This window comes from Aphidius gifuensis, linkage group LG5, assembly GCF_014905175.1.
Source record: "Aphidius gifuensis isolate YNYX2018 linkage group LG5, ASM1490517v1, whole genome shotgun sequence".
Lineage (NCBI taxonomy): Eukaryota > Metazoa > Arthropoda > Insecta > Hymenoptera > Braconidae > Aphidius > Aphidius gifuensis.
The window spans coordinates 9308221-9335246 of record NC_057792.1 but is presented as its reverse complement, the minus strand read 5'-3'; the positions used below and the strand labels follow the sequence as shown (position 1 = coordinate 9335246).

General features: G+C 30.2%; 1 protein-coding gene across 4 annotated transcripts in view; it reads right to left on the bottom strand.

Annotated features, from left to right (window-relative positions):
• The window catches only part of LOC122857548 (transmembrane protein 231-like), a 103978-nt gene that overhangs the window by 56607 nt on the left and 20345 nt on the right, over window positions 1-27026 (bottom strand). For 3 of the 4 annotated variants that reach the window (XR_006374213.1, XR_006374214.1, XM_044159799.1), the window contains exons 3-4: window positions 24987-25317; window positions 16955-17236 (exon numbers count right to left, since the gene is read on the bottom strand). Coding sequence is in view for 2 of the 4 variants with exons in the window: in XM_044159799.1 (XP_044015734.1) it covers window positions 16974-17236; window positions 24987-25317 (594 nt within the window). In the remaining 2 variants the exon portion in view is untranslated. Of the gene's footprint in view, window positions 1-10429; window positions 10726-16954; window positions 17237-24986; window positions 25318-27026 lie in introns of those variants that run through there. The other variant, XM_044159798.1, reaches the window with a different exon arrangement.

The window sequence follows — 27026 nt, the reverse complement described above, 5'->3', positions numbered from 1 at the left end:
ATATATTAGAATATAAACCAATCAGTGGTATTATTAGAAAATTGAATTAATGAGTAATTTAAAATGTAATGAAAAGAACAGATAAAATAAAAAAACACAACAAAAAAATTGAAAACATATTTTTTTATTCATAAAAATCAAGATGATCTATAATTTCTTCTTCATCATAATCTTCAACAACTCTTTTATTATTCTTTTTTTTGAAATTTTTATCAAATTTCACACATTTATTATTATCTCCTGAAACAGACATCCATAGAATTCCTTTCTCGACTGCTTCCGAAAATTCCTCATAGTCTTTTTTTTCAGTTTCAAAATGTTCAACGAGTCTTGATGGAAGAAAAACTTGAACAACTTTATTTAATTCAACTGTCACTCCTAATCCATATTTCGTATCCACTTGACGCACTTTCGTCACTTTGTAAACTTTTCCATTTTATAGTTTCTTAATTGATAAATATTCTTCTGCTTTTTCCCATTTTATCTTTATAAAAAATTTTAAAATAAGCAAAATACTAACAAAAGCAAATAATATTCGAATCCAAATTTTTAATACTTACATTTTATTCTAACCATAAAATCAAGTGTTGCAAACGTTCAAATTTTGACTATGTTAGAAAAGTCTTTTACACCTCTATATATACTGAAAATGTTCCTCCCACCAGATCTAAAAACTTCCCTTTTCTAAAAATTTAGCCACTTTTCTTCTCATAAAGAATTTTTATTCGTCAAAACTTTTAGAGAAAGGAAAGTTAAACAGGTTTTCATTTCGAGGGATCAACGATGGAAGGGATAACAAGTTTATAATATTCCAAGAAAAGAGATTAAAAGATTAACATATGTCTTTAGGATTTTAAGAAAGAATTCTTTCATAAAATTTGGGAAAAAGAGATTAAGAGATTATAATATTAACTTCTGTCTTCCAGATTTTGAAAAAATATCCAATAAAAGAATAGCGATATCTCGTTAGCTGTTGAAGGGTTCCATCACGTTGTGATATGTTCAAACCTGTTTTCCATACAAACTTGCAAATATTTTATTTCAATAAATTTAGAATATATCATTGTATACTTTTGATCATGTTCAAACATGTTCAAGTTTTATATTTTACTTTTTAATTTAAAATAAAAATAATAAGACAATAAAGATTTAGAACTAAAATCTTGTTTATTCCTATTATTATTTTTACATTTATCACAAACTTTTACATACCCAGGGCAAAATCGTCAGATCAAATCAGATCAAATTTAATCAGATAAGATTTAATATAATCAGATCAAATTTGATCTGAACAGATCTGGGTACAGATCAAACTTGATCTGGTTTCAGATCAAATCTTATCGGACCAGATTTGACTAGATCAAACTTGATCTGCACTAAGATCAAACTAGATCACGGGCGAATGAATTTTTAAGAAGACAAATTTTTCTTACGTTTTATAATCACTGCCGTGCTTAAGTAGGTAAGGCTCTGGAATTTCACACATGAAGTATTGAGTTCAAGTCCGAGTGATGTCAAATATTTATCGTAAAAATATAGAATTCTCAATTATATTTCATTAAAACTATAAGAAAAAAAAACAAATTATAATTTGAAATTATTTTTATTAAATTAATAAATTTCGATCCATATCAAGCCAGATCAAGTCAGATCTGAAATTGTCCAATAATCCTTATCTGGCTTGATCTGGAATATGCCAGATCAAATCTGATCTGATTCGATCTAGTCCGATTCGATTTGATCTGATGATTTTTCCCTGGGTAGGTATAAAAAAAAAATTACTGTTATATCTCCAAATTCTTCCGTTGAATGTTCCTTACACCTTTTTCAACCTGCAACTATTTGATTTTTTTTTTGCTTTTCAGATAATTTATCCCAAACTCTATTAATTTCTGATGGCGCAAATTTTATTAATGCCATTAATTTACCAATATCTTTTGTTGATAGGTTAAATAGATTATCAACGGCACAAAATAATATTATAGATTTACAAACATTTTGACGAAGCGAAAAATCTTCGATAAACCAATTTTTATAACGTTGCACGTTTTCATATGCACATTGCACATATATAGTTTTTACACAATGGATGTTTCAATAAATGTTTAATAAGTGCTTGTGATTGAAGAATATGTAAAACCAAAATTATCTAAGTTAATTATTGTTACTGCTTTATCTTGAAGTATTGATAATAACCAATTTTTTCTATCTAGTCCTTCCACAAAAATATATTCAATTTTTTCACTTAATTTTTCTATTAAAATGTTGTTTGCTTCATTAAAAATCTCATCACCACTCTCCCATGGTATTCCATGATAATTTTTTTCAGATTGTGTAATTGATCGTTGATAATCTTCAAGTAAGTGATTTTTTGAACATGATGATTTAAAAACTATTTCACTCACTCTACTCCAGTAGGATTGATTAGTTGAATTGCTAATTCTTTAATTACAAATAAACCTGTTGCTTTTTCAAAACCTTGAAAATCAACGAATAATGACATTTTTTTATTTTTTTCTTATGCACTTACAACATCAGCAATCAAGAAGAACTAAAGAAAAATAGTTAAAGGCATATAAATTTTCTGATTATCCTCTCCCTTATCCACTGATTTGCATGCCCTCTTTATTCAATTTGAACAACTTCTAATTTTTTTATTGTATCTAATATATTAAAACCAGTTTTTTCCAACTCCACTAAACGTGAATCTAAATTTTGAATAAGTTCCACATTTCCCATAGTAAGATCTTCAACTTTTTAATGATTAATCATTTGATTTTTTTCATGTTCAAGAGCATTGCAGTGTAATGTATTGATTATTATCTGATGATTCTCATTACTTTTTTGTAATGCTGTAATTGCTTGATTAATTGTTCTTTTTTCTTTTTGAATTATATCATGAACGATTGTAATGTAAGCAGCATCGTTGATTTCCTTAGGATAACCTATATTACATAGCCTTTTATTTTGAAGGTTAAACTCTCTATCTTCCGTTGTCATAAATTCTTCACCTGGTGGTCCAGGAGGTCTAACAAAACCATTCTTAGCCTTACTTTTTGTTAATCGATGACCAAACACGTCAACGCTCGTCGTGTTTCACTGTTAAATGACTTCTAACTATAAATAAATATGAAATGTAATTTATATTGATGGATAACAGCACTGAAGTTGCAATCATAAGTTGCTATGGTCAATTCACCATAAATACAAATTTTTTTGTTTCTATTCAAAATTTAAATCAAATTCAACAGATTTTGATAAGTTTGCCTTTAGAATTGTAAGTTTTTCTTTATCATTATATTCATCATCAATAAAAACCTCTTCTTTTACCCTTTCTTCTTCATTTTTTTGTTCAAGTTTGAACTCATATGTATTTTTCTCTTGGAGCATGACTAAAACATAATCCAATTTACTTATATAATGTAATTTGAATGGGCAAACTGGAAATATTGTGAACTTCAACGACATACCATTTTCAGCAGCCTGCAATTTTAATAAATCATCTGATGCGTCAAGAAGAGTTTGAGTTAACTTTTGAATCTAAAATGACATTATTGAAAAGTATATATTTTTATTTCATTTTATATAAAATTAAAGATATTATATTATATTATTTTTACACTCTCTATTGTAAGTTGAAGTTCATTAACCTCTTGATTTTTAGTTGGTTTTGATGAATTAATAACTTTTCTTGTTTGTCTCGATTCATTTTGTATACGTGTCAGGTTTTTATTCATCTTTTGAATAATCAAATAAATAATTAAATAATTAGTGTTAAATCTGATAAGTGAACTCATCAATCAATAAGAATGATTTGATTATCCTTGTACGTATACTTATTTTATAAGCTCTTGCACACACTTGCTGCACGCATTTCAAACATTTTAAACTTGTTAAAACTTGTCGGAACTTCTCCTAACTGGTTATCTAACTCGTTATTTCTGCACGATCTTATATACTATCTAACCCCACTCCTTTTTTTGCCCCACTCTCTTTACAATCGCCCCCACTAATAAAATAAAAAAATCAAGAGGCACGGTAGTGCCTCGCGTCAAGTATGAGAAAAAAAAAAAAGTGGGAGTAAAGAGATTTAACTACCGTGCCTATATATTATCGACACAAAGCTAACCCTAACCCTCCAATTCCTCGGGAAATTATTTTAAAATATGATTAATCAGATAAATATATTATGTCTTCTGATCATTTTATTAAATCAATATCACACTTTTTTATAAAAAAAAAAACAGATTTTTTAGAAGTATACTTTTCTTTTAAACTTCAAAATCATTTTCAGAAATTGCGCTTTTCTTGAAATTCTTATAAAACCTTACCGCACTCTGACAAACATTATAAAACCAAAATCAGATCAAAGCATTATGGCTGCCAAGTCCAGAGCAATTCACAACCTTATAAAATAAAAATTGAGCAATAATAGTAGAATGGTGTGAAAGAACCTTTATTTATATCATATACAGTATTCAGTATCGCATCGTTGGTGCTACAGTATTCAATATCGCAGCGATGGTGCCTCCGCCATATGCCGTTGGGATATGGGCGCGAATCCTGCTCATCAGGTGTGCTAATGTACTAATATACAACATACACATGCTTGCTGATAAACGTAACCTTTTGTTTATAGATCCTTTTGTCTTTATCGTGCCTTTGTTTCTTGTGCCTTTTGGAATATATTATTTGATTGATGTGAAAAATATTCTGTCTTCTGATCATCTTATAAATTAATTGAATCTTTTTAATAAAAATAAAAACAGATTTTTGAGATGTATACCTTTTTTTTAAACTTTAAAATCATTTTTAGAAATTGCGTTTTTCTTACCACAGTATCCAATATCGCATCGATGGCGCAAATTAAATAATGATACTTTAAGCTATGTTCCCAAGTCACATGTTATTGTTTATTTTTTTTTCCATTAAGTTTAATGAGTTTTTTTTTTTACATCATGTGTAAACAAAAATATAAAATATTTTTATTTACGAAAGGATTTATTTTCGATTATCTAAATCAGCTGCCAGAAGCATCGGTCTATAGAGCAAGAAAGCTAACATATTTAGATGGTGTGAAAAAACCTTTATATATGTCAGTATAGTATTCAATATCGCATCGATGGCGCGAATCAAATAATGATACTTCAACCTATGTTCCCAAGTCTCATGTTGTTATTGTTTATTTTTCTTTCCGTCAAGTTTAATGAGTTTTTTTTTTTACAGGATATGTAAATAGAAATATAAAATATTTTTATTTACGAAATTATTTACGAAAGGATTTATTTTTCAATATCAAAATCAGCTGCTAAAAGCATCTGTCTATAGAGCAAAAAAACTAACAAATTTAGATGGTGTAAAAAATCCTTTATATATGTCAGTATAGTATTTAATATCGCATCGATGGTGCGTGCGCCATATGTTGTTGGGATATAGGCGCGAATCCCAGGTCTGTAAAGTTAGCGCATACATTTATAGCACAATCAAACCAGACTATAAAAAACAAAAAAAAAACGCACAAAACTTGCGGATTCCGCACAAAAAACGCATATAATTCGCACGTAACTCCTGATATAGTCCGGTTTGATTGTGCTATAATGTATGTGCTAACTTCACATATCTGCAAATCCTGTCATGCTAATTATGCTAATATATACAACATACGTTTCCTGATGAACGTAACCTTTTGTTTATATATCTTTTCGTATTTATTGTGCTTTTGGGAATATATATATATTATTATGTTATTATATAAAAAATATTCATAATTATATATTTATTTGATTTGAATTTGGATATTAATTGTCAAGGTAATTAATATTATAATAATACAATAAATAAATAATATCAATATAGATTGATGCATATAGTAATTAAGTAAATTTTATAAATTTGTATTGTGTGCAATTGTGTGATATTTTGGTGACAATTCATTTACATTTACAAATGAAAAACAATAAAAGAAAAGAATGAAATTAAATGTAACCAGTGCAATAAAATTTTTAGTGGAAAAAGAAGTCTTCATGCTTATACAAGTTGAATTCATAAAATTGAGCTGGTTAAGACAATAACTGAAAACGAAACTTGTGTATACTGTGATGAAGAATATGCAAATAAAACAAACTTGTATTATCACTATTCACATTGTCATCAAGTCTCAGAGTATCAAACTATAAATTGTCCATTCGTAGGTTGTGATGAATCTGTGAATATATATAAGTATACTTATTTAAAACTGAGAAAACACATTTGAAACAAGCATCATTATCCAGTGAAGATGGAAGAATTCGCTTTTCTTAATGATGATAGTGATTACAATGTTATTTGTTCATTTATTCATTTCATTAATAATAATTAGTGTGATATTTTCTAATATAAATTATATTTATTCATTGTAAAATATATTATTTATACAGATTTCATGGATTGGAAGGGTAGAGTTAAAACTAAAAAGGCTGCACCTTTATAATAAATGATACGAAAAGCAGAGTTTTGGTAATTCCAACACCAAAAGACAATACATCTGCAACTGCAACTTTAAAAAATTCAAAACCACTGTATGTCCATCTATGATGGATGTTACAGGTGTTAAAGATCCTGACAATAATAATCAAAGTAAGGGTGCGAACTCACGACAAGCTAAAATTTCCGCTTATAAACATGGCAGCTATAAAAATAACCAAAAAGTAATTAAATTCACTAAATTATCACTGAATTAACTACTATTTACTGAATTGACTGCAAATCCGTGGTGTCTCTCCGTGACTGCAGAACAAGCTTGACACCACCAAGCTTGTTCTAAAATCACGGATTCGCGATAAATTTAGTAAATTTAGTTACTTTTTGGTGATTTTTATAGCCGCCATGTTAACAAGCGGAAATTTTAGCTTGTCACACCACCTCAATGTCAAGTATTGGTTATTTGATTGTAGAAAACCCTTAATTTTCGAAAAAAAACTGTTTTTGAAATATTTCCATGTTAAATAAAGTGTATTTTATATTTTGTTATTTTTGGCTTATTAATATTTTTTTATTATTGTTTTATCAATTATCGATATTTTATATATTTTTCTATTGTTGTCAAGTGTATTCAATTTTAGAGCTGTGTGTTCACACGCAAGTTTTTGCTGCAATGCTTTATGCTTCATGAATGAGTGCCCTCATCGGTAAGTTTTCTCGCTCACTGACGAATCGAGTCTCCGCTCGGTCTCTACGACTTCACAGCTCTATGGTGTTATTCATTTTTCATTAGCAATCTACAATTGTAGCTACGAACAAAAGTATTTAGAAAAATGTGAATCGTGTTCATATGCAAATGTTTCCTTGTCAAACGAATTTATGATAAATCTTTTAATACCAAATAAAAATAACACATCCACTTTGCAAGAAACTTATCGATCAATCACTATCATTGTGGCACGAAGGGGTTGGTACATGTGTCGATTGTTTTAGATCAACGAAAATTCTAAGAAAGATTGAAGTCCTCAAAATTAATGATATCATTGTTTTAAGTCTACTCTACATCAATAAATTTAAATGGTCAAGTAAAAATGATACTTGCTTAATCAAAGGAATACCTACTTCTAAAATTCACATTTGTGGTTCTACCAAGAAGACTAGAAAGAAGAAGAGTCAACTCCGTACATTGGAAATGGGACAAAATATGTCCTGTACCTCGAGCTTCTTAAATTTGCCAATTTGGCGCTGATTGGGTTCTACGTATAAAGTTAGTTATTTTGTCAGTTATTTCCGTAAAAATACTAGCTGGATGAAAATTGATAATTTGTTCGTTGCCAGCAAAAACTGGTGAAGTAATGCAAAAAATGCTTACATATTTTTTTTTTTAGAACGAACAAAAATTAATACGGATTGTACCAAGTAATTTTATATACTTCTTAATATTATAGTTTTTTCTATCGAATGATTGAAGGACTTTACAAAAAGATGTGATATCTAAACAAAAAAAGAAACCCAGTTTTTTTTACAAAAAGGAGCGTCAAGTATTCGAAATCCCCACTAATTATGTGATTATAGTAATTTTATTTTATATTGATATTTATTAATTTTTTACATACAAAAAGATATAATACCAAAATAAGTCAAGAAGGAAATATTTAACGCATATAATTAAGTCTTAATCTTTGACAAAATTTTATACTTGACCCCGCCCGGTTCTTCCCAAATAAAATTTAAAGACTTTCACACTAATGCAGATCTACTGAAATTTAGTAGTCGTTCACTTTCAACATAAATGTATGCGCAGTCACAACCTTGCAACTTTATTATAGTAGTTTCATATAAAAAAGACAAGAATAGAGCGTGACAAGTGTGATTTTTTTGAAAATCTATGAAAAGTATTTGAATTATATTAAATTAATGTCTTAGAGCTCAAACGCACGACAAGCTAACTTTTGCTTGTAAACATGGCTGACGTAATTCTGAGTGATCTAAGCATGCGCAACACGTAAAATTACTAGAAAAACCACGATGGCTGGGGACATATTACTAGTTTCATGGGAATTAGGACGGCCATGTTTACAAGTTCGACACAACCCAACTTGTTGCGCGTGCTCAGTGCGCTTTACAAGCGAAACTCGGCTTATCGTGAGTTTAAACCCTTAGCTTATTAGCATTGTAACTGAATTCATTTAGATTTTTTGGTGATATCTGGGAAAATTGCATAGTGGACACCACCTTTTACACTGTAAAATATATATTTGGCGCTCGTGTCATATTGTGTCATACGAATTCATTATTGAATTGTTGATTGACGAAATAAGTATATATATATATGTATAGAGGTATATATATATATGTATATATATATTTTTTTAAACACGCCGGCAAGGTAACAAGATTGTACGCTGCCAGTCCTAAGCCTAGATAAAATGTGAAGGGTATATATATAATAATGGATAATTGGAAAATACCATTAACTCTGTTGTCGAGACGTGTGTAGGCTTCAAATTTTATTTGGGAAGAACCGGGCGGGGTCAAGTATAAAATTTTGTCAAAGATTAAGACTTAATTATATGCGTTAAATATTTCCTTCTTGACTTATTTTGGTATTATATCTTTTTGTATGTAAAAAATTGATAAATATCAATATAAAATAAAATTACTATAATCACATAATTAGTGGGGATTTCGAATACTTGACGCTCCTTTTTGTAAAAAAAACTGTGTTTCTTTTTTTGTTTAGATTCTATATTATCAAAATGTCGATAATATAGATATGTATATTTCTCATATGAATTCAAATAAACCCTGCATTATCAAAGTTGGTAATAAATAATTTATATGACAAAACGAATACCTCAACAGAAATGGATGCATTAATGACGGTGTTAAGGCAATTTTAGCCGATTCTCAAAAACGGATACTTCGATACTCTTGATAGAATTGTCGTAGTGTTTTCGTATACCTTAAAATATGCGTCTTTTGGATACCATATATTTTTCTATAGAAATATATATAAAATTTTTTTTTTTTGAATTATAGTTTTCGAGAAAAAAAAAAATTCAAATTCATTTTTCGTGATTTTTTTGTAGCAATTTGTGAACATTTATTTATTAATTATTTTTTCCTAATGGTATCGTTGTATATATATTAACAAACACTTTGAAGCGAGTAAAATATTGGTTATTCATCAAAAAACTAAATAAAAAGTTTTTAAATAAATTTTGAAAGTTATTTGTCCATTTTTCAATTTATTAGAATTTAATGTCCTGCACCAATAGCCATTATAGAATGAAAAAATTTTAATGAATTTGATAGAAAAAAAAACTTATAGACATAATTTCATTTACAAAATCGTGTAACACGGCTCGGAGTATTGAGAATTTTCAATTTTCAATAGGTAACGCGGGTCATCAGCCCCAACACACGTTACCAGGTCTTTTTTTAATTCTCAAATTATGCTTGTTACGTACAAAGTTAATAAATTAAAATTAAACTATGAAACAACGAAAAAAAAGAAGAATATGTAAATCTAAAATTTAAAATGAAAATAATCATAGAATAATTAGAATAAATCAACTCGGTATTTCACGTTAATATTAAAAATCCTCTTGTTTTGATATTCCCTACAGGGTAACGGGTTAGAAGGGAATGTGTATGATTGTAAATGTATCTTGATGTAAGAATAATCCGAAACAATTGTTGTTGAGAGCGTGTCAATCTGGATGGTCGCCTGTTGATGTTGATAGTCTTGAATAATCCAAACGGTAAAATAAACTTGAAGCACAAAAAACAACACGCCAGAGAAATGTCACAGTCAATTATTTTGTAGTATTAGGAACAGTCAATTTGTAAAGGAAGAAATAATAATTTTATCACAGCGATTATTTAATTTCAATTTACTTTAAAATTTTATTTATTAGAAACGTATAATTGATTTTATTATTTATTTAATTATAAAAAAAAATGAATTGTTTAACGTGCTATACTTCTTATTAGGAAGTTTCTTGCACGGTGCCTCTCCTTCTTTAAACATTTTCCAACCGTCAATTCCTACAACTCATTTTTGCGACAGACATGGATGTCGACTTTGTAATGCGTTCAAACTGTACCCGATTCCTATTATAGCCCAGGAAAACCATGAAAAACCTGAGCAGTACAGCCGGCTTGCGCCTACCACTCGATACATGGCGTCGGTGGTCGGGATCGAACTCGAGACCTCCTGTCTCAAAGCTCGAACCGTTACCGCAGTGCCATATCGTTGGTCTATTTATTTAATTATATTTGATTTTATAAAAATTTATTTAAATTTAATTTAGATATTGTCCAAACAAAAGTTGTCGCAAGAGTGAAGCTCCTTAAATTACTAAAATAAAAATTCCCATAAAAATTATAAACTAAAGAAGGGATGATTGAAAGTGGAAACATCTTAAACCAATTATATTTTACCTGCCCTATGATAGTCAGCATTTGATATTTTACTTAGAGAATTATTTGTAACGATTGATAAAGTCAACGGATGTTAAATATCGAGTTGCTAAGGTAACTTTGAACTACGGCTTGAGAAAATAAAAATTAAAATAAAAAATAATATAAAAAAAGGTATAAAAAATATTAAAAAATGTAAATGATACTAAAAATGAAAAATAATTATAAGAAATAAAAAAGAAAAAATTTATGTGTTACTCGATATTCTACATGTCCCTTGAATTTACCAAAAATTATTTATTAATTAATTATTTTGAATATAGAAATACCAGTACGTAACATGCTACCTAAATAAATAGAGAGTGTATAATAATGTCTATTCGAAAGACTCATTTTATTTTCATTTTCTATTTTCATTTTTTTCTAACTACAAGAATATTTTTTCTTATTTTTAACCAAAAATTTTCTCAGTGTGGACTTTCCATATAACCATGGAGATTTACATGAAGACCTCCATGCATGTAACACAGAGGGCAAGCACTAGATGTATTTTCTTTGGCCTGTAGCTTCTCACCGTAAATGAGTCGATTCCCCAAAAAAGTCTAGTAAGTATAGTGAATGAACCAGGTGCTATCGGAATAACTGATGAATTTGAATTCAATACTGCTGGCAAATGTCTCAGGAAAAGATAAAGATTACCTATCAATTTATTCGGCTACATTCATTCCTTAGAAATTAATAGGTGATTCACATCCTTTCTTGAGAAATTTGCCAGGAATAATTAATTTATTTGATAGACTAAATTACAATAACACAATTAATTACGATAATACGAGCTCGCCCGCACCTATCGATAGTAAATTCTACCTCGAGCTAAAATACGAAATTTGGTATCTGCGTATGTTTCCACTGGGTCGCTGGTGAAAAATGTAAGCTCACAAAAAAATACATGAAGCGCTAGCCCCCTGCAGCCCAATTCACAGGGCATTACAATTTAGGGGTTTTTTCCTTCACTGGTGGCGTTTATGAAACTTTTATATGCCAATTCCATATAAAAAAAATTTTACAAGCGTTATCAGCAGCAAAAAAAAACATTAGATGTCAACTCACGACACGCAAACTTTTGCGTTTTTATATGGCTGCCGGAATTCCAAACATGGTGCCTCCGTAATCCAAGCTTTGCACACTAGATATTACTAAATTTTTGAGTAATATCCAGTTACCTATTTAACAATAAAGTAATTTCTAGCTATTTAGACGCGCGTTTAAATTTATACAATCGACAACAGGGGTATAGCACTGCGTGTATTTTTATGTGGGCTTATTTTTTTCCCTAACTGAAGATTTTTCCCATGCGCAGCGACCGTTTAAGTAAAAGAAGGTGAAAATGTGGATTTTATGACAATGATATCTTCAATATGGACCCGACCGATTCGACCGACTGATTTATTTTATAATTTGAAATAAGTTGATATTTTCAATTTTTATTTATTCATTTATATAATATCGTATAACGAATTAAAAGCTATAGGAAAAATGGCTGAGGAGTGGATGTTGCTAACCAGTTAATTTTTAAAGAATTAATTTAGCCAACGAAATCATTGGTAAGTCACATCCATTCCTTACCCATTTGTCAAGAGCTTTCATTTTATTTAAATATATAAATTACATAAATATATTTATTATAATTATCAAACGAAAATTTAATTTAACGGGTAAGGGTCGGTTTTGTAGTCCATAGTTAAGTTAACATGGTATAGTATAGTATAGATATGAGAAACGTTGAACTATACCAAAAGACTGTAACTATGGTCTACAAAACCGGCTCTAAGGAAAAAACGCGACAGATAACGTAGAAACGTAAACGGATTTATCATCTAAATACAATACTGTTCCATAACTATACTTACTAGGCTCAATCTAGGGACCCTTGTGGCAAATAAGCCCACATAAAAATACACGTAGTGCTATAGGGATCTGACCTATGGGCGGGGTTTGACCAGTCACGCACACATTTATTGTGTAAAAGCTTATCTGTGAGGCAATATGGCGCATTCCAAACGATTTTACTATAGTATGCTATGGTTAACAAACTATACCATATAAAATTTTCAATGTGATTTCAATCATTTGGAAATAGTTCACTATGCGCCACCAGATGCCATGGCGAATAGGTCAGAACCCTATACCCCATATATGTAATACTCCTAGGGTATGTTCCAAAACCTTCGTTTGGTTCAGTATATCAAGATGGCGGCCCTACTTAATATCGAGATAACATGTATAACCATAGGGAAAAATTTTCAGGTTAAACACGTTATGTCGATAATAAGTCGATTTTACCGGTAACTTTCTACCAGGGATAGTGTGAGTGAACTTCCGACGCTTTCCGAGTGCCCCACTTTTGTCATATCCCAGGTAGGGAGTAACGACGGGCACAAACCTGGGACAAGCCTGATTAACCGGCTCTCGGGCCTGTGTCAGGCCTGAGACACAAGCCTGTGTCAAGTCTGGAATGTTCACGATGTATTTGCTGGTGTCGGACTAGTATATCGGGATTGACACAGGCTTGTGTTCCCAGGCTGGACACAGTCTTGTGTTTCAAGGCTTGGCACAGTCTTGTGTTCCCAGACTTGACGCCGGCTTGCAAAAAAATTTATAAAAAAATATAAATAAACAATTTATTATTAATTTATTAAGTTAACATTATTATTTTTTACGCGATACAATTTGAATTTACGATAATTATATGAACGAAAATAAACGACGTAACACGGGATCGATCCTAGGCCGCTCACGTGAAACTCCAATGCTCTATCAAGTCAACCACCGGGGTATTACTGAAAGAGTCAGTCAAAATTTTTTATATGAATAAATTTATTCGAGAGTCAATTCACAGTCCTTGTAAAAGCCTGGCACGATAGTCAAAACCTAATAATTGTTATTTAAAATTTCTATTTACAATTTATAGATCTATATTAATTTTTTTTTGAATATATACAAGTCAAGTCCGTGTGAGGCTTGGTCAAACGAGACATTGTGAGGCACAAGGCTTGACACATTGACCTGTGTGAGCCGAAAACAAAACACAGCACAGGCTTGGATTATTAAGGCCTGTGTGAGGCCGGTTAAAAACAACGAGAACAGTCTTGTGTCAAGCCTGTGTTAACAAGGCTCGTGTGAGGCCGGGGAAAACAATGGGCACAAGCTTGTGTCAAGCCTGTGCTCCCAAGGCTTGATACACGACCCTCGCACAAGCCTGGCACAGTTGTTTAAGCCCGAGAACTTCTACCTAGGATACGCCCGTCGTTTTGGTTAATACACGACAAGAAAGACGATAGTCTGCACTGTTGCCTCTGGAGAAAAAATCGAGCCTTGCTAGCAATATAGAAGTATTACAAATATCGAGTGTGTGGATTTAGGATTGAATCACCGAGGCGCCGTGTTTAGGATTACGGCAGCCATGAAAAAACGCAAAAGTTTGCGTGTTGTGAGTTTGCATCCTTCAATTGTAAAAAACTTGCCCCGTAAATTGGACTGCTCGTATAGCACATATCACAGTCACTTTAGCGGAGAAAAAGCCTTGAATTGTAATGTCTTGTAAATAGAACTAAATTAGACAGAATCTACTGTCCTTACTAGCATTCCCTCTTTTGTACATGACTGAGTCACTACAGTGTCTTCTGACTAGGGACCAGAAGAACTAACTTCGGTAGTGGGGGTTGTTATAACTACGGCGGCCATCTAGAGAGCACTACTTTTACTCCTGAACGGCGCACTACGTAATGCGCGTTGTTTTATCTTTGTTCACCTCAGCCCATCTCTGTCTTCCAGCTGGCCGACTGCATATAGGGTTCTGACCTATTCACCATGGCATCTGGTGGCGCATAGTGAACTATTTCCAAATGATTGAAATCACATTGAAAATTTTATATGGTATAGTTTGTTAACCATAGCATACTATAGTAAAATCGTTTGGAATGCGCCATATTGCTTCACAGATAAGCGCACAATAAATGTGTGCGTGACTGGTCAAACCCCGCCCATACACTGAGAAAAATTTCTTCTATTTTTTAGAATAAAACTTCTTGGCAATATTCTGTTTGAAAAAGGGAAAAAAATAGTTTATTATAAACAATAATTGGTTTGTAATAAGAAAAATAAAAGTCTTGTTATAAACAATATTCTGTTTGTTTCATGAAGATGGTGTCTTGTTTGAAACCATAGATGGTTTGCTTCAAGAAGAATACTTCTAAACGTAAACCATATTTCTTCTTGACACAAACCAAATTCTGTTTTTTTTATGCAGATGGCGTCTTTTTTCAAACCATAAAATGGTTTTTTTCAAAAAAAATACTGCTAAAAATATGCCACTAGCTTCTTGTTACAAACGGTCGATGGTTTAAAGCAAGATAATTAACTACTTATTTCAAACAACAAAATGTTTAATACAAACGATATATTGATTAAATATTTAAATTTAAAAAAAAAAAATTAATTGATATTATTTTTGTAGTACATTGATTAGACAAGTTGATGAAGACGATTTTTTTTTTACTGAACCTAACTGCCGCGAGCAGGAATCGAACTAGGGCCTAACCGAATGGGAATCTAACGCGTTACCGATGCGCCACGGAACCGAACGTGATTCAAGAAGTTTATTTGTTATACATCAAGAACGTTTAGGTACAATCAATAAATTACATACAAAACATACATTTAATTATCATTTACTTTTTACTATGATATTTTAATTATGAATTAATTATAAAAATTAGTTTTATTTTCAAAAATAGTCATTTCTTAAAAAATTAAATTATGTCAGTTCATCTAAACTTGATGAAATTCGAATTAAATATCATTTTTCAACTGTATTGAAAATAAAACTAATTTTCAAAATAAATTCATAATTAAAGAATCCTTCCTATTATAAAAAAGACACTTGACCGCTTTTGATTAGTGACTTTGATCGAGCAACGACGAGCTAAAATGGTATAATAATTCTTTATAATTTCATCAGATGATATTTCTATTCATTACGATAATTAATATTGATTATTCATTTGAAATAAATATAGTTGTTTATGAAAATTAAAAATAAGAAAGGCAAGAAAATAAAATGGTTATAAACGAACATACACAGTAACATATACAACTACACGCCGGAAGCGCGGGGTCGCTCTTGTCATAGTAAAAAATAAATGATAATTATATGTATGTTTTGTATGTAATTTATTGATTGTACCTAAACGTTATTGATGTATAACAAATAAACTTCTTGAATCACGTTCGGTTCCGTGGCGCATCGGCAACGCGTTAGATTCCCATTCGGTTAGGCCCTAGTTCGGTTCCTGCTCGCGGCAGTTAGGTTCGGTAGTTTATAAAAAAAAAAAAAAAAAAATCGTCTTCGTCAACTTGTCTAATCAATGTACTACAAAAAAAATATCAATTAATGTTTTTTTTTTTTTTCTAATTTAAATATTTAATCAATATATCGTTTGTATTAAACATTTTGTTGTTTGAAATAAGTAGTTAATTATCTTGCTTTAAACCATCGACCGTTTGTAACAAGAAGCTAGTGGCATATTTTTAGCAGTATTTTTCTTGAAAAAAACCATTCTATGGTTTGAAACAAGACGCCATCTGCATAAAAAAACAGAATTTGGTTTGTGTCAAGAAGAAATATGGTTTACGTTTAGAAGTATTTTTCTTGAAGCAAACCATCTATGGTTTCAAACAAGACACCATCTTCATGAAACAAACAGAATATTGTTTATAACAAGACTTTTATTTTTCTTATTACAAACCAATTATTGTTTATAATAAACTATTTTTTTCCTTTTTTCAAACAGAATATTGCCAATAAGTTTTTTTCTAACTATAAGAATATTTTTTCTTATTTTCAACCAAAAATTTTCTCAGGTCAGATCCCTATAGTACGCCGTTCGGGAGTAAAAGTAGCGAACTCTACATAGCCGCCGTAGTTTAAGCCACGAAATGTTACCTCTACCACCGAAGTTAGTTCTCCTGGTCTCTAATCTTCATGCTTCTGATAGTACAGACTTACAGAGTTTCTTTGTATATCTTCATGTTTCATGCCAAGATGTAACGATATAGCCTTTCAGGTAACTTTTTCTAAATAAAAACTCAAGTATATGTTTGACGATATACACAAATATCGCAAGTATAGAAAAATATTGAATCCAGGCTCCTTTTAACTCCTCCCAGATCTGAGGTTGATAGTTCAAGCTTTGTTCAGTGTGAAAAATTTCACCTGATATAACGATGGGTTCATCACTCGAATGACCAATTTGAAAAGTATAATTCGTGTTGGTAAATTGAGCCGGAACTATAAGAATAATAAAATAAATAATAACACATTATCCCGGGAAAAAAAAAATGATACTCGAATATTTTACATGAAATATAGTTGAAGATGTCACTTTTGTCCGCACATCTGAATATCACTAAAGATATCCAACTAATAACTAGCCTATAGCCTACAGCCAACGACCTATGGTTCAACAGCACTCAACAACCATGTTGCATATGCCCCTTGCTTTTGTTGCTGCTTTTCATTGCTTGTCACTAGTAATCATTTCTCAGCTGTCATCACAATTTCAAATTGTTTGTTAGTAAAGAAAATCATGTCTACCACCACAAAATATCAAAAGTTTTCTAAGATCACAATCTTGAACTTCCGGGCTTTCGAGTTAGTTTTCGAACGGACCCGTTGACATAATTATCCGCAAGTTATCCTTTAATTTTCACCGTGTACATGAGATAATTATGTCAAGAATAGCTATCCAGCACTGAGAAAATTTTTGGTTAAAAATAAGAAAAAATATTCTTGTAGTTAGAAGAAAGCTTCTTGACAATATTCTGTTTGAAAAAAGAAGAAAATAGTTTATTATAAACAATAATTAGTTTGTAATGAGAAAAATAAAAGTCTTGTTATAAACAATATTCTGTTCATTTCATGAAGATGGTGTCTCGTTTAAAACCATAGATGGTTTGCTTCAAGACAAATACTTCTAAATGTAAACCATATTTCTTCTTGACACAAACCAAATTCTGTTTTTTTTATGCAGATGGTGTCTTGTTTCAAACCATAGAATAGTTTTCTTCAAGAAGAATACTTCTAAAAATATGCCACTAGGTTCTTGTTACAAACGGTCGATGGTTTAAAACAAGATAATTAACCACTTATTTCAAACAACAAAATGTTTAATACAAACGATGAATTGATTGAATATTTAAATTAAAAAAAAAAAAAAATTAATTCATATTATTTTTGAAGTACATTGATTAGACAAGTCGATGATGACGATTTTTTTGTTTTTTTTTTATGAACTACCGAACCTAACTGCCTCGAGCAGAAATCGAACTGGGACCTAACCGGATGGGAATCTAACGCGTTACTGATGCGCCACGGAACCGAACGTGATTCAAGAAGTTTATTTGTTATACATCAAGAACGTTTAGATACAATCAATAAATAACATACAAAACATACATATAGTTATCATTTACTTTTTACTATGATATTTTAATTATGAATAAATTTTAAAAATTAGTTTTATTTTTAAAATAGTCATTTCTTAAAAAATTAAATTATGTCAGTTTATCTAAACTTGATGAAATTCGAATTGAATATCATTTTTCAACTGTATTGAAAATAGAACTAATTTTCAAAATTAATTCATAATTAAAGAATCCTTCCTATTATAAAAAAGACACGTGACCGCTTTTGACTCGTGATCTGATTAGTCAAAAATTTTAAGCATTTGTTTATAACTAATTATATTTTATTATTTTCTTTCTCATAATACAAAACACGTTGCTACGTGTCGTTGTGTGGTTGCTACTTTTGCTTATTTTCGGCAATTAATTTATTCGAGTTGTGTCGTTCCTAGATCAAAAGTCATATTACAGCTTTTTATTGATTTCTATTTATTCATATATAATAAAAAAGTATTATGTTGGTAGTGCTGTTTTTAGTATGTTGGCATACTGCTAAAAACAAGTACAAAACAAGCTACAGTCCTGAGACTGGGGGCAACAAATATTCTTGATACAATACTGTATCACATTTTATTATTATTATTGTCTACTTACTACATAATCTAACCTATATATATACTTGTTCAATAATACATATTATTATTAATTATATTGAAATATTGAAGTGTTGCTCATTAATTACTTTATTAAATAACCTCTACCTCTTATTATAACAGGTTATGGGCCTTCCACGTTTAAAGTAAATAAAAAATTAAATAAAAATTTTTTTTTTTTTTGAATTTTACTTGATCCCACGAGGTAAAAAAGAAAAATTGAGGTTAAACACTTGAAAAATATAAAGTATAAAAAATATTGTAAATATGGCATCTAATGTTGGAATCCGTGTTGAAGCACTTGGTAAACATAATTCTGACACATGGAAAATACAAATGTCAGCAATTTTGGTAAAAAATGATTTGTTTAATTATGCTGATGGAACAATTAAAAAACCACAAGTAGGTTCGCAAAAAGCAGATAAATCAGCAGTAACAGAAAATGGTGTACAAGCCTGGAACACAATGGATCAAAAGGCAAAAGCAGATCTGATACTATCAATGCAACCAAGTGAATTAAAACAAATCAAAGATTGTCAGACGTCTAATGAAATATGGTTGAAGTTACACACAATACACCAGTCCAAAGGACCAGCAAGAATGGCTAGCTTGTTAAAAAAGCTAGTATTATTGAAAATGAAAGATCATGAAGATGTGAGGGAACACCTGGAAAAATTCATGGACACAGTAGATAAGCTTAAACAGATTGATGTGGACATCAATGAGAAATTATTAACAGTAATGTTATTATTAAGTTTACCAGATAGCTATGCAAATTTTAAAACAGCAATTGAATGTCATGATAATCTACCAAGTCTTGATAACTTGCAAATAAAAATGTTAGAAGAATGTGATTCAAGAAATCAACAATCATCATCATCAGTGTCATCAGATGCTCTGTTTGCAGCACACAACAAATACAAAAAATTCAATAAGAATTGGAAACAAAAAAGAACAGCACAAGACCAATCAATATCACAGAAAACATCAAATTCTGGTTTTCCATTTAAATGTGGGTTTTGTAAAACTGTTGGACATAAATATGTTGATTGTGAAAAAAGAAAAAACAAAGAAAGAGCTCATAAAACTGAAGAAGTTGGACTGATGATTGATGAACAAGTGTTAAATTTTTCAACTGGTAATAACTTAGAGCTGTGGTGTTTTGATAGTGGGTGTACTTCGCATATGTGTAATGATAAACAAAAATTTGAAAACATAAGTGACAGTAAATTGCAAGTATTAAATTTAGCAAATGATACGACAACTAGTATTGAAGCAAAAGGTACAGTAAAGCTGAAGATTATGAACAATCAAGGGAGTGAAAAACTTCTAAAGCTTGAGAACACATTGATGGTGCCTGATTTGAGGACAAATTTATTGTCAATATCCAAAATAACTGATAATAATTATAAAGTTATATTTACCAAGAATGATGCGATAGTTTGTGATCAGAAAGGTCAAATTAAAATACATGGTAAAAGAATAAATGGATTATATTATTTGTCAAATCATCAACAAGGAAATGAGGTTGAATGTTCAAATAAAATAACAAAAACAAGCTCACTGCATGAATGGCATAGGAAGCTTGGTCACCTAAATTACACAGATTTAAAATCATTGCTAAAAACACAAAATATAAAATACGATGATCTGGAACAGAACAAATGCATCACTTGTATTGAAGGTAAATTTACCTGTAAACCGTTTCCAAAAAAATCAACAAGACAAACTGAAATATTGGAGATAGTCCATACAGATTTATGTGGTAAAATGAGATGTCTGTCAAAAGGAGGAAACAGGTTATTTATGACATTTATTGATGATGCATCAAGAATGTGTTTTGTGTATTTTTTAAAAAGAAAATCAGAAGCACTGAATGCTTTTAAAAATTTTAAAGCCTTAGTTGAAAACCAAACAGGCAGAAAAATAAAAACATTACAAAGTGATAATGGAACTGAATATTTAAACAATGAGTTTGACATGTTTTTGGCACAATGTGGTATTAATCGTCGATTGACAATCAGCCACACTCCACAGCAAAATGGAGTGGCTGAGAGAAAAAACAGAACGTTAATAGAAATGTCAAGATGCATGTTGTTAGATGCAGACTTGGATAAATCATTTTGGGCTGAAGCAATTGCCACAGCAAATTTTATTAGAAATAGATGTCCATCTAAAAGTGTAAATAATAAAATACCATTTGAAATCTGGTCAAAAGAACAACCAGACTAGTTTAATTTACAAATTTTTGGTACACCTGGACATTGTTTGAATAAAATACCAGGAAAAGATAAATTTGATAAAATCACTCGTGAATGTATTTTTCTAGGTTACCCAGAAGATAAAAAGGGTTATAAAGTTTGGTTAACAAATGAAAGAAAAATTGAGTTCACAAGAAGTGTTGTGTTTAAAAATTTAAATGAAAAAATAACTGATGCTGATAAGAATAACATTGAAACAATAATTGTACCAGTTGATAAACCAATATCACAAGATTCAAATAATAAATCAAAAAATCAAAATAACACTGAAATAATTATTGAACCAGTTGACTTGTTAACAAAACAAAATTTAAATAAAAATGATGTAGATAATGGTAGTAATGATATTGATACATCAACAATATCACATGATCTATCACAAATCAAAGATAAAAATCAAAATATAAACAGTATCTTATTATCAGGGATAAAACAAGTTCAACCATCAAGTTCAACTGATATATCTTCACCATTTGTGCAGCTGAGTGAGTCTGATGATGATGATGATGAAATGTTCATTGGTTTTAAAGAAAGTGAAATAAATGAAGCAAAAAGGTTATTGAAACCAAAAAGAGGTAGAAAAATGTTAATAAGAACTGGTAAACCAGGCAGACCTCGTAAATTCAAACAAATTGACACAGTAATGTTTGAGGGGGAGAATGAAGAACAAACAAACATGGCTGAAGTCAACTTGAAAGATGCTTTAATGAGTGATGAAAAGCAAGAGTGGAAAGAAGCAATAAAACAAGAATTTAAAGCTCAAATTGAAAGTGACACTTGGAGGTTAATTCCTGATGCAGGTAGTCAAAATGTAATTGGATCAAGGCTGGTTTTAAGTAATAAATATGATGGTATGGGAAACATAATTCGTAAAAAGGCTAGATTGGTAGCAAAAGGCTACTCTCAACAACCTGGTCTTGACTTCAATGAAACGTTTTCACCTGTTGTAAGATTGGGATCAATTAGATTACTGGTTGCACTGGCTGTAAAACATCAAATGCACATCCATCAACTTGATGTAACAACAGCATTTTTAAATGCTGAGTTGCATGAAAATATTATCATGAAAATGCCTGACATGTTTGAGTATATGTTAAAGGAAATTGCTGATGAAGAAAGAAGAATAAAAGGTGAAAAACAAAGTAAAGCATGTGTAATGCTGAATGATTTAAATAATGGTAATAAATTGTGTAAAATAAACAAATCAATATATGGGTTAAAACAAGCTGGAAGGCAATGGAATGCCAAGCTGGACCAACAATTTAAAATCATGGGTTTAAAACCAACACAAGCAGACATGTGTGTTTATCATGCTGAAAAGGATAATGTATCACTTGTTGTTGCAGTATATGTTGATGACATATTAGTCATGTCTCAGGATCAGAATTGGATAAATAAATTTAAAAATGATTTAAGACTAAAATTTAAAATAAAAGACATGGGTAAAGTCAAGACATGTCTTGGTATAAATTTTGATCAAACAAATGATTCAATAACGTTGTCACAACATAACTATATCAAAGAAATATTAAAAGAACTTGGAATGGAAAATTGCAAATCAACATCAACACCAATGGAGACAAATTTAAAGCTATCTAAAGAAGAAGGTCAAGTACCAGATTCACGTTATCCATTTAGAGAGCTGTTGGGGAGTCTGATGTATCTGGCAATAGCAACAAGGCCAGACATTGCTTTTGCTGTGAATAATTTGAGTCAGTATAACAATTGTTTTCAAGAAGAACATTGGGTAGCTGCGAAGAGGATACTCAGATATCTTCAAGGTACAATCAATTATGGCATAAAATATAGTAAAAATAATGACTGTTTAAGTGGATATGTTGATGCTGATTGGGCTGGATGTCAAATAGACAGAAAATCATTTACTGGTTACGTGTTCACTCTGTCTGGTGGTGCAATATCTTGGGAGGCAAGAAAACAGAAGACTGTGGCCTTGTCTTCAACAGAGGCTGAATACATGGCACTCACTGAGGCCACAAAGGAAGCAATTTATTTAAATTCTTTCTTGAGTGAACTGAAATTAAATACTGGCACAATGATAAAAATACATAATGATAACCAGGGAGCACAACGACTTGCCAAAAATCCTATTTATCATGGGAGAACGAAGCATAGCATCATAGAGAAGCAGTCATGTTTTATCAGAAAACTTTTAATAAAATAAAGCAAATATCATTATGCCATGCCTGTATATATATATATTAAGTGTGCATATTACTATGTAATATATATATAATATTATATATACATAATTATTATATTACAATATAATAATTAAGAAATATAAGTGTTGTTAATTACTTTATTTATTAAAATATATTATTATTATTTTATTATATGAATAAGTTTATATTCAAATAAAAAAAAGTTAGTGTCGTTAATATGTTTATCAAAAATGTCACTATATTTATTAATATTACTTAATAAAAAGAATATATATAAATATAAATATTGTATAAAATATAAATATTTATAAAAATAAAAAAACATAAATAGAAAAAGTTAGTGTGTGCTGTCATATGACTTTAATTTTTTGATCGAGCAGCGACGCAACTAAAATGGTATAATAATTGTTTATAATTTCATCAAATGATATTTCTGTTCATTACGATAATTAATATTGATTATTCATTTGAAATATATATAGTTGTTCATGAAAATTAAAAATAAAAAAGGTAAGAAAATAAGATGGTTATAACGAACATACACAATAATATAACTACGCGCCGGAAGCGCGGGGTCACTCTTGTCATAGTAAAAAGTAAATGATAATCATATGTATGTTTTGTATGTAAATTATTGATTGTATCTAAACGTTGTTGATGTATAACAAATAAACTTTTTGAATCACGTTCGGTTCCGTGGCGCATCGGTAACGCGTTACCCATCTGGTTAGGCCCTAGTTCGATTCCTGCTCGAGGCAGTTAGGTTCGGTAGTTCATAAAAAAAAAAAAAAAATCCGTCATCATCAACTTGTCTAATCAATGTACTTCAAAAATAATGTGAATTAATTTTTTTTTTTTTTTTTAATTCAAATATTCAATCAATTCATCGTTTGTATTAAACATTTTGTTGTTTGAAATAAGTAGTTAATTATCTTGTTTTAAACCATCGACCGTTCGTAACAAGAAGATAGTGGCATATTTTCAGAAGTATTCTTCTTGAAAAAAACCATTCTATGGTTTTAAACAAGACACTATCTTCATGAAACAAACAGAATATTGTTTATAACAAGACTTTTATTTTTCTTATTACAAACCAATTATTGTTTATAATAAACTATTTTTTTCCTTTTTTCAAACAGAATATTGCCAAGAAGTTTTCTTCTAAAAAATAAAAAAAATTTTTCTCAGTGAGGGAAACAAAGTAATCTTTTTGTGGTTGAACCATATACTATGAGTTAAAATCTTACATATATTCTTGCATATATCTGGATCTGCTTTGCTTTCAGATCAGGCTCGGTCCGTATCACCATGATCTAGACATAGCCAGAAACTTTTTTCCCAGGTATTCAAATATCGTTGAATAGATTTAAGATTCTAACTTCTAGTATAGGTCGTTGTTTATAGATATACCTAGATAGTTGGATATCTCCGGTGATATTCAGAGATGTGGACAAAAGCAACATCTTCAACTATATTTTATGGAAGATATTCCAGTATTATTTTTTTTTTTTAAATTTAGTCAAAGTATTTGTACTTACAAACTTTTTTAGAATTATGTGGTAATACCTCGTCCAAAGAGTGACCCAATTCTAGATTTTCATTGTTCAACACTTTAACAGAAGTTTTTTGATGAATTGGACCTTCAGAATTGAGTTTTAAATGGCCAATCATGTGAACTTTTTGTACGTTAGTTGGTAGATCAACATCAAAGATCGCTGAAGCTTCAATATTCGATACAGAGACTTCCATAAAATCGAATTGAAAATACATCGACAATGTAACGGATCGTAAGACTTCATTACTGTAAAATTGGGCCTCAAATTTCAGTAGATCTATTTGCTGATCTTTGTTGTAATCTATTTCTTGTATCTGTAAAGAAAAACTCATTGTTATAGATGCACGAAAAACAGCATTCGTATGCGGAAAGAATTTCCGCTAAAAAATCAAGTTATGAATTTTCATAAAATCTTGGTGTAACTCCGAGTCGCCGAAAATTATTGCCACCACTTAGTTTTTCCAATGGTCTAACGACATAACCCCTTGAGATAGTTTGGCTCCGTTGAGAGGTTACCAATAAGAAAACAAAACAAAATTATTTTAAGAATTTAATAAATTTTATTTATATGTTTTTTTTCTTTTTGTAACTAAATGACCTGGATTCGAACCTACATGTACCTAAATCTCTAAAAACCTATCTTCTAAATGCCAGTGTGTTACCCTCTAAGCCATCGTGCATTGAAATCTGGAGAAAGTTGGGAGAAAATCCAGAGATTATTTCTACCAGGGCGATATATTCCAAATAATAACATGATCCTGTTTCTGATGGAATCATTAAAACAAAATCATTACAGATTTTCATTCTATAACGTTTAATTTCTTGCCATAAAGAACCTTGAATAAAATTCAATTTTAATTTTTAACTATTTTTTTTCAACATATCAAGATAAATTAATGTTTTTTCTGAAACTTCTGAGTTTTCAAAAAATTTCTTCAACACTTTTCTCATTGGTACTAATTGGATGCAAACAAGAATTTCTTCCTATAAATAACTGTGTCATACCTGGTTTTAAACTCTTCTTTCTCACCAAATTGAGAAGATTGAGGAGGAAAATATGTATTATTTTGTTAAAAAGATTTAAAAGCACGTTGTTCAGTTTCAAATTTGTCCAGTAGTGAATACCAATTGTCATGAATATCGTTGATAAATTCAGAAGTTATCGGAGAATCAGTTTTTGATATTCCATTAGTTAACTGATTACAAGTTTCAGTAGCTTGCAGTTTCAATAATTTATTCACTTCAATAATAATTTCAGTAATTTTGACTCGTCGTAATTAATGAAGATTATATAATTTAGAAACGAATAAGGTTGCTTGTTTATCTAAATCCGTTGATAAATTTCCATGTGCAGCTAGAAAATTTTATAATGATTCATCACAGCTTTCATCAGAGCTATCTTCTTCTCATTTATCCGTACGAGCGTGATTGTCATTTTTATAATTGATCTATTGATGAATTTTTTATTGAAACAGATTTTATATTGTTATTTATTTATATTATCAATATGTTGATCAGTGTCATGATCACTCAGTCGATGTCTTTCGAAACTACAATGTGACCAATATATTTTATCGCAATTTAATTCAGCACATTTGAACAATTTCTTCTATTTATCATTTATGATATGTTTTTATATGAAATAATAATGTTGAATTTTTGAGACACGGAGTATTGCAAAAACTACAAGTGTTTTTTTTATTCATTAAAAAATTTATATAAGTTACCATATAATTAATAAAAAATGATTTTTCAGATAGACGGGATGTTTTACTTTTTTTGGCTTTTACCATATTTATTGAAAAATTTTTTATACCCGGCACCCGTATTCACGGGGCAAAATTGTTTTCATTAGGGCTTTTTTTTCCGCTGATGGCGCTTGACAAAATTTTTTTTACATAGATTTCACATAGAAAAGCTTCACAAACGCCACCATCGGAAAAAAAACGCCCTAATGAGAACATCCTCTGAATACGGGTGCGGGAAAAAATCTGGAAGATACCCAGAGATACGCGAAAAAGAT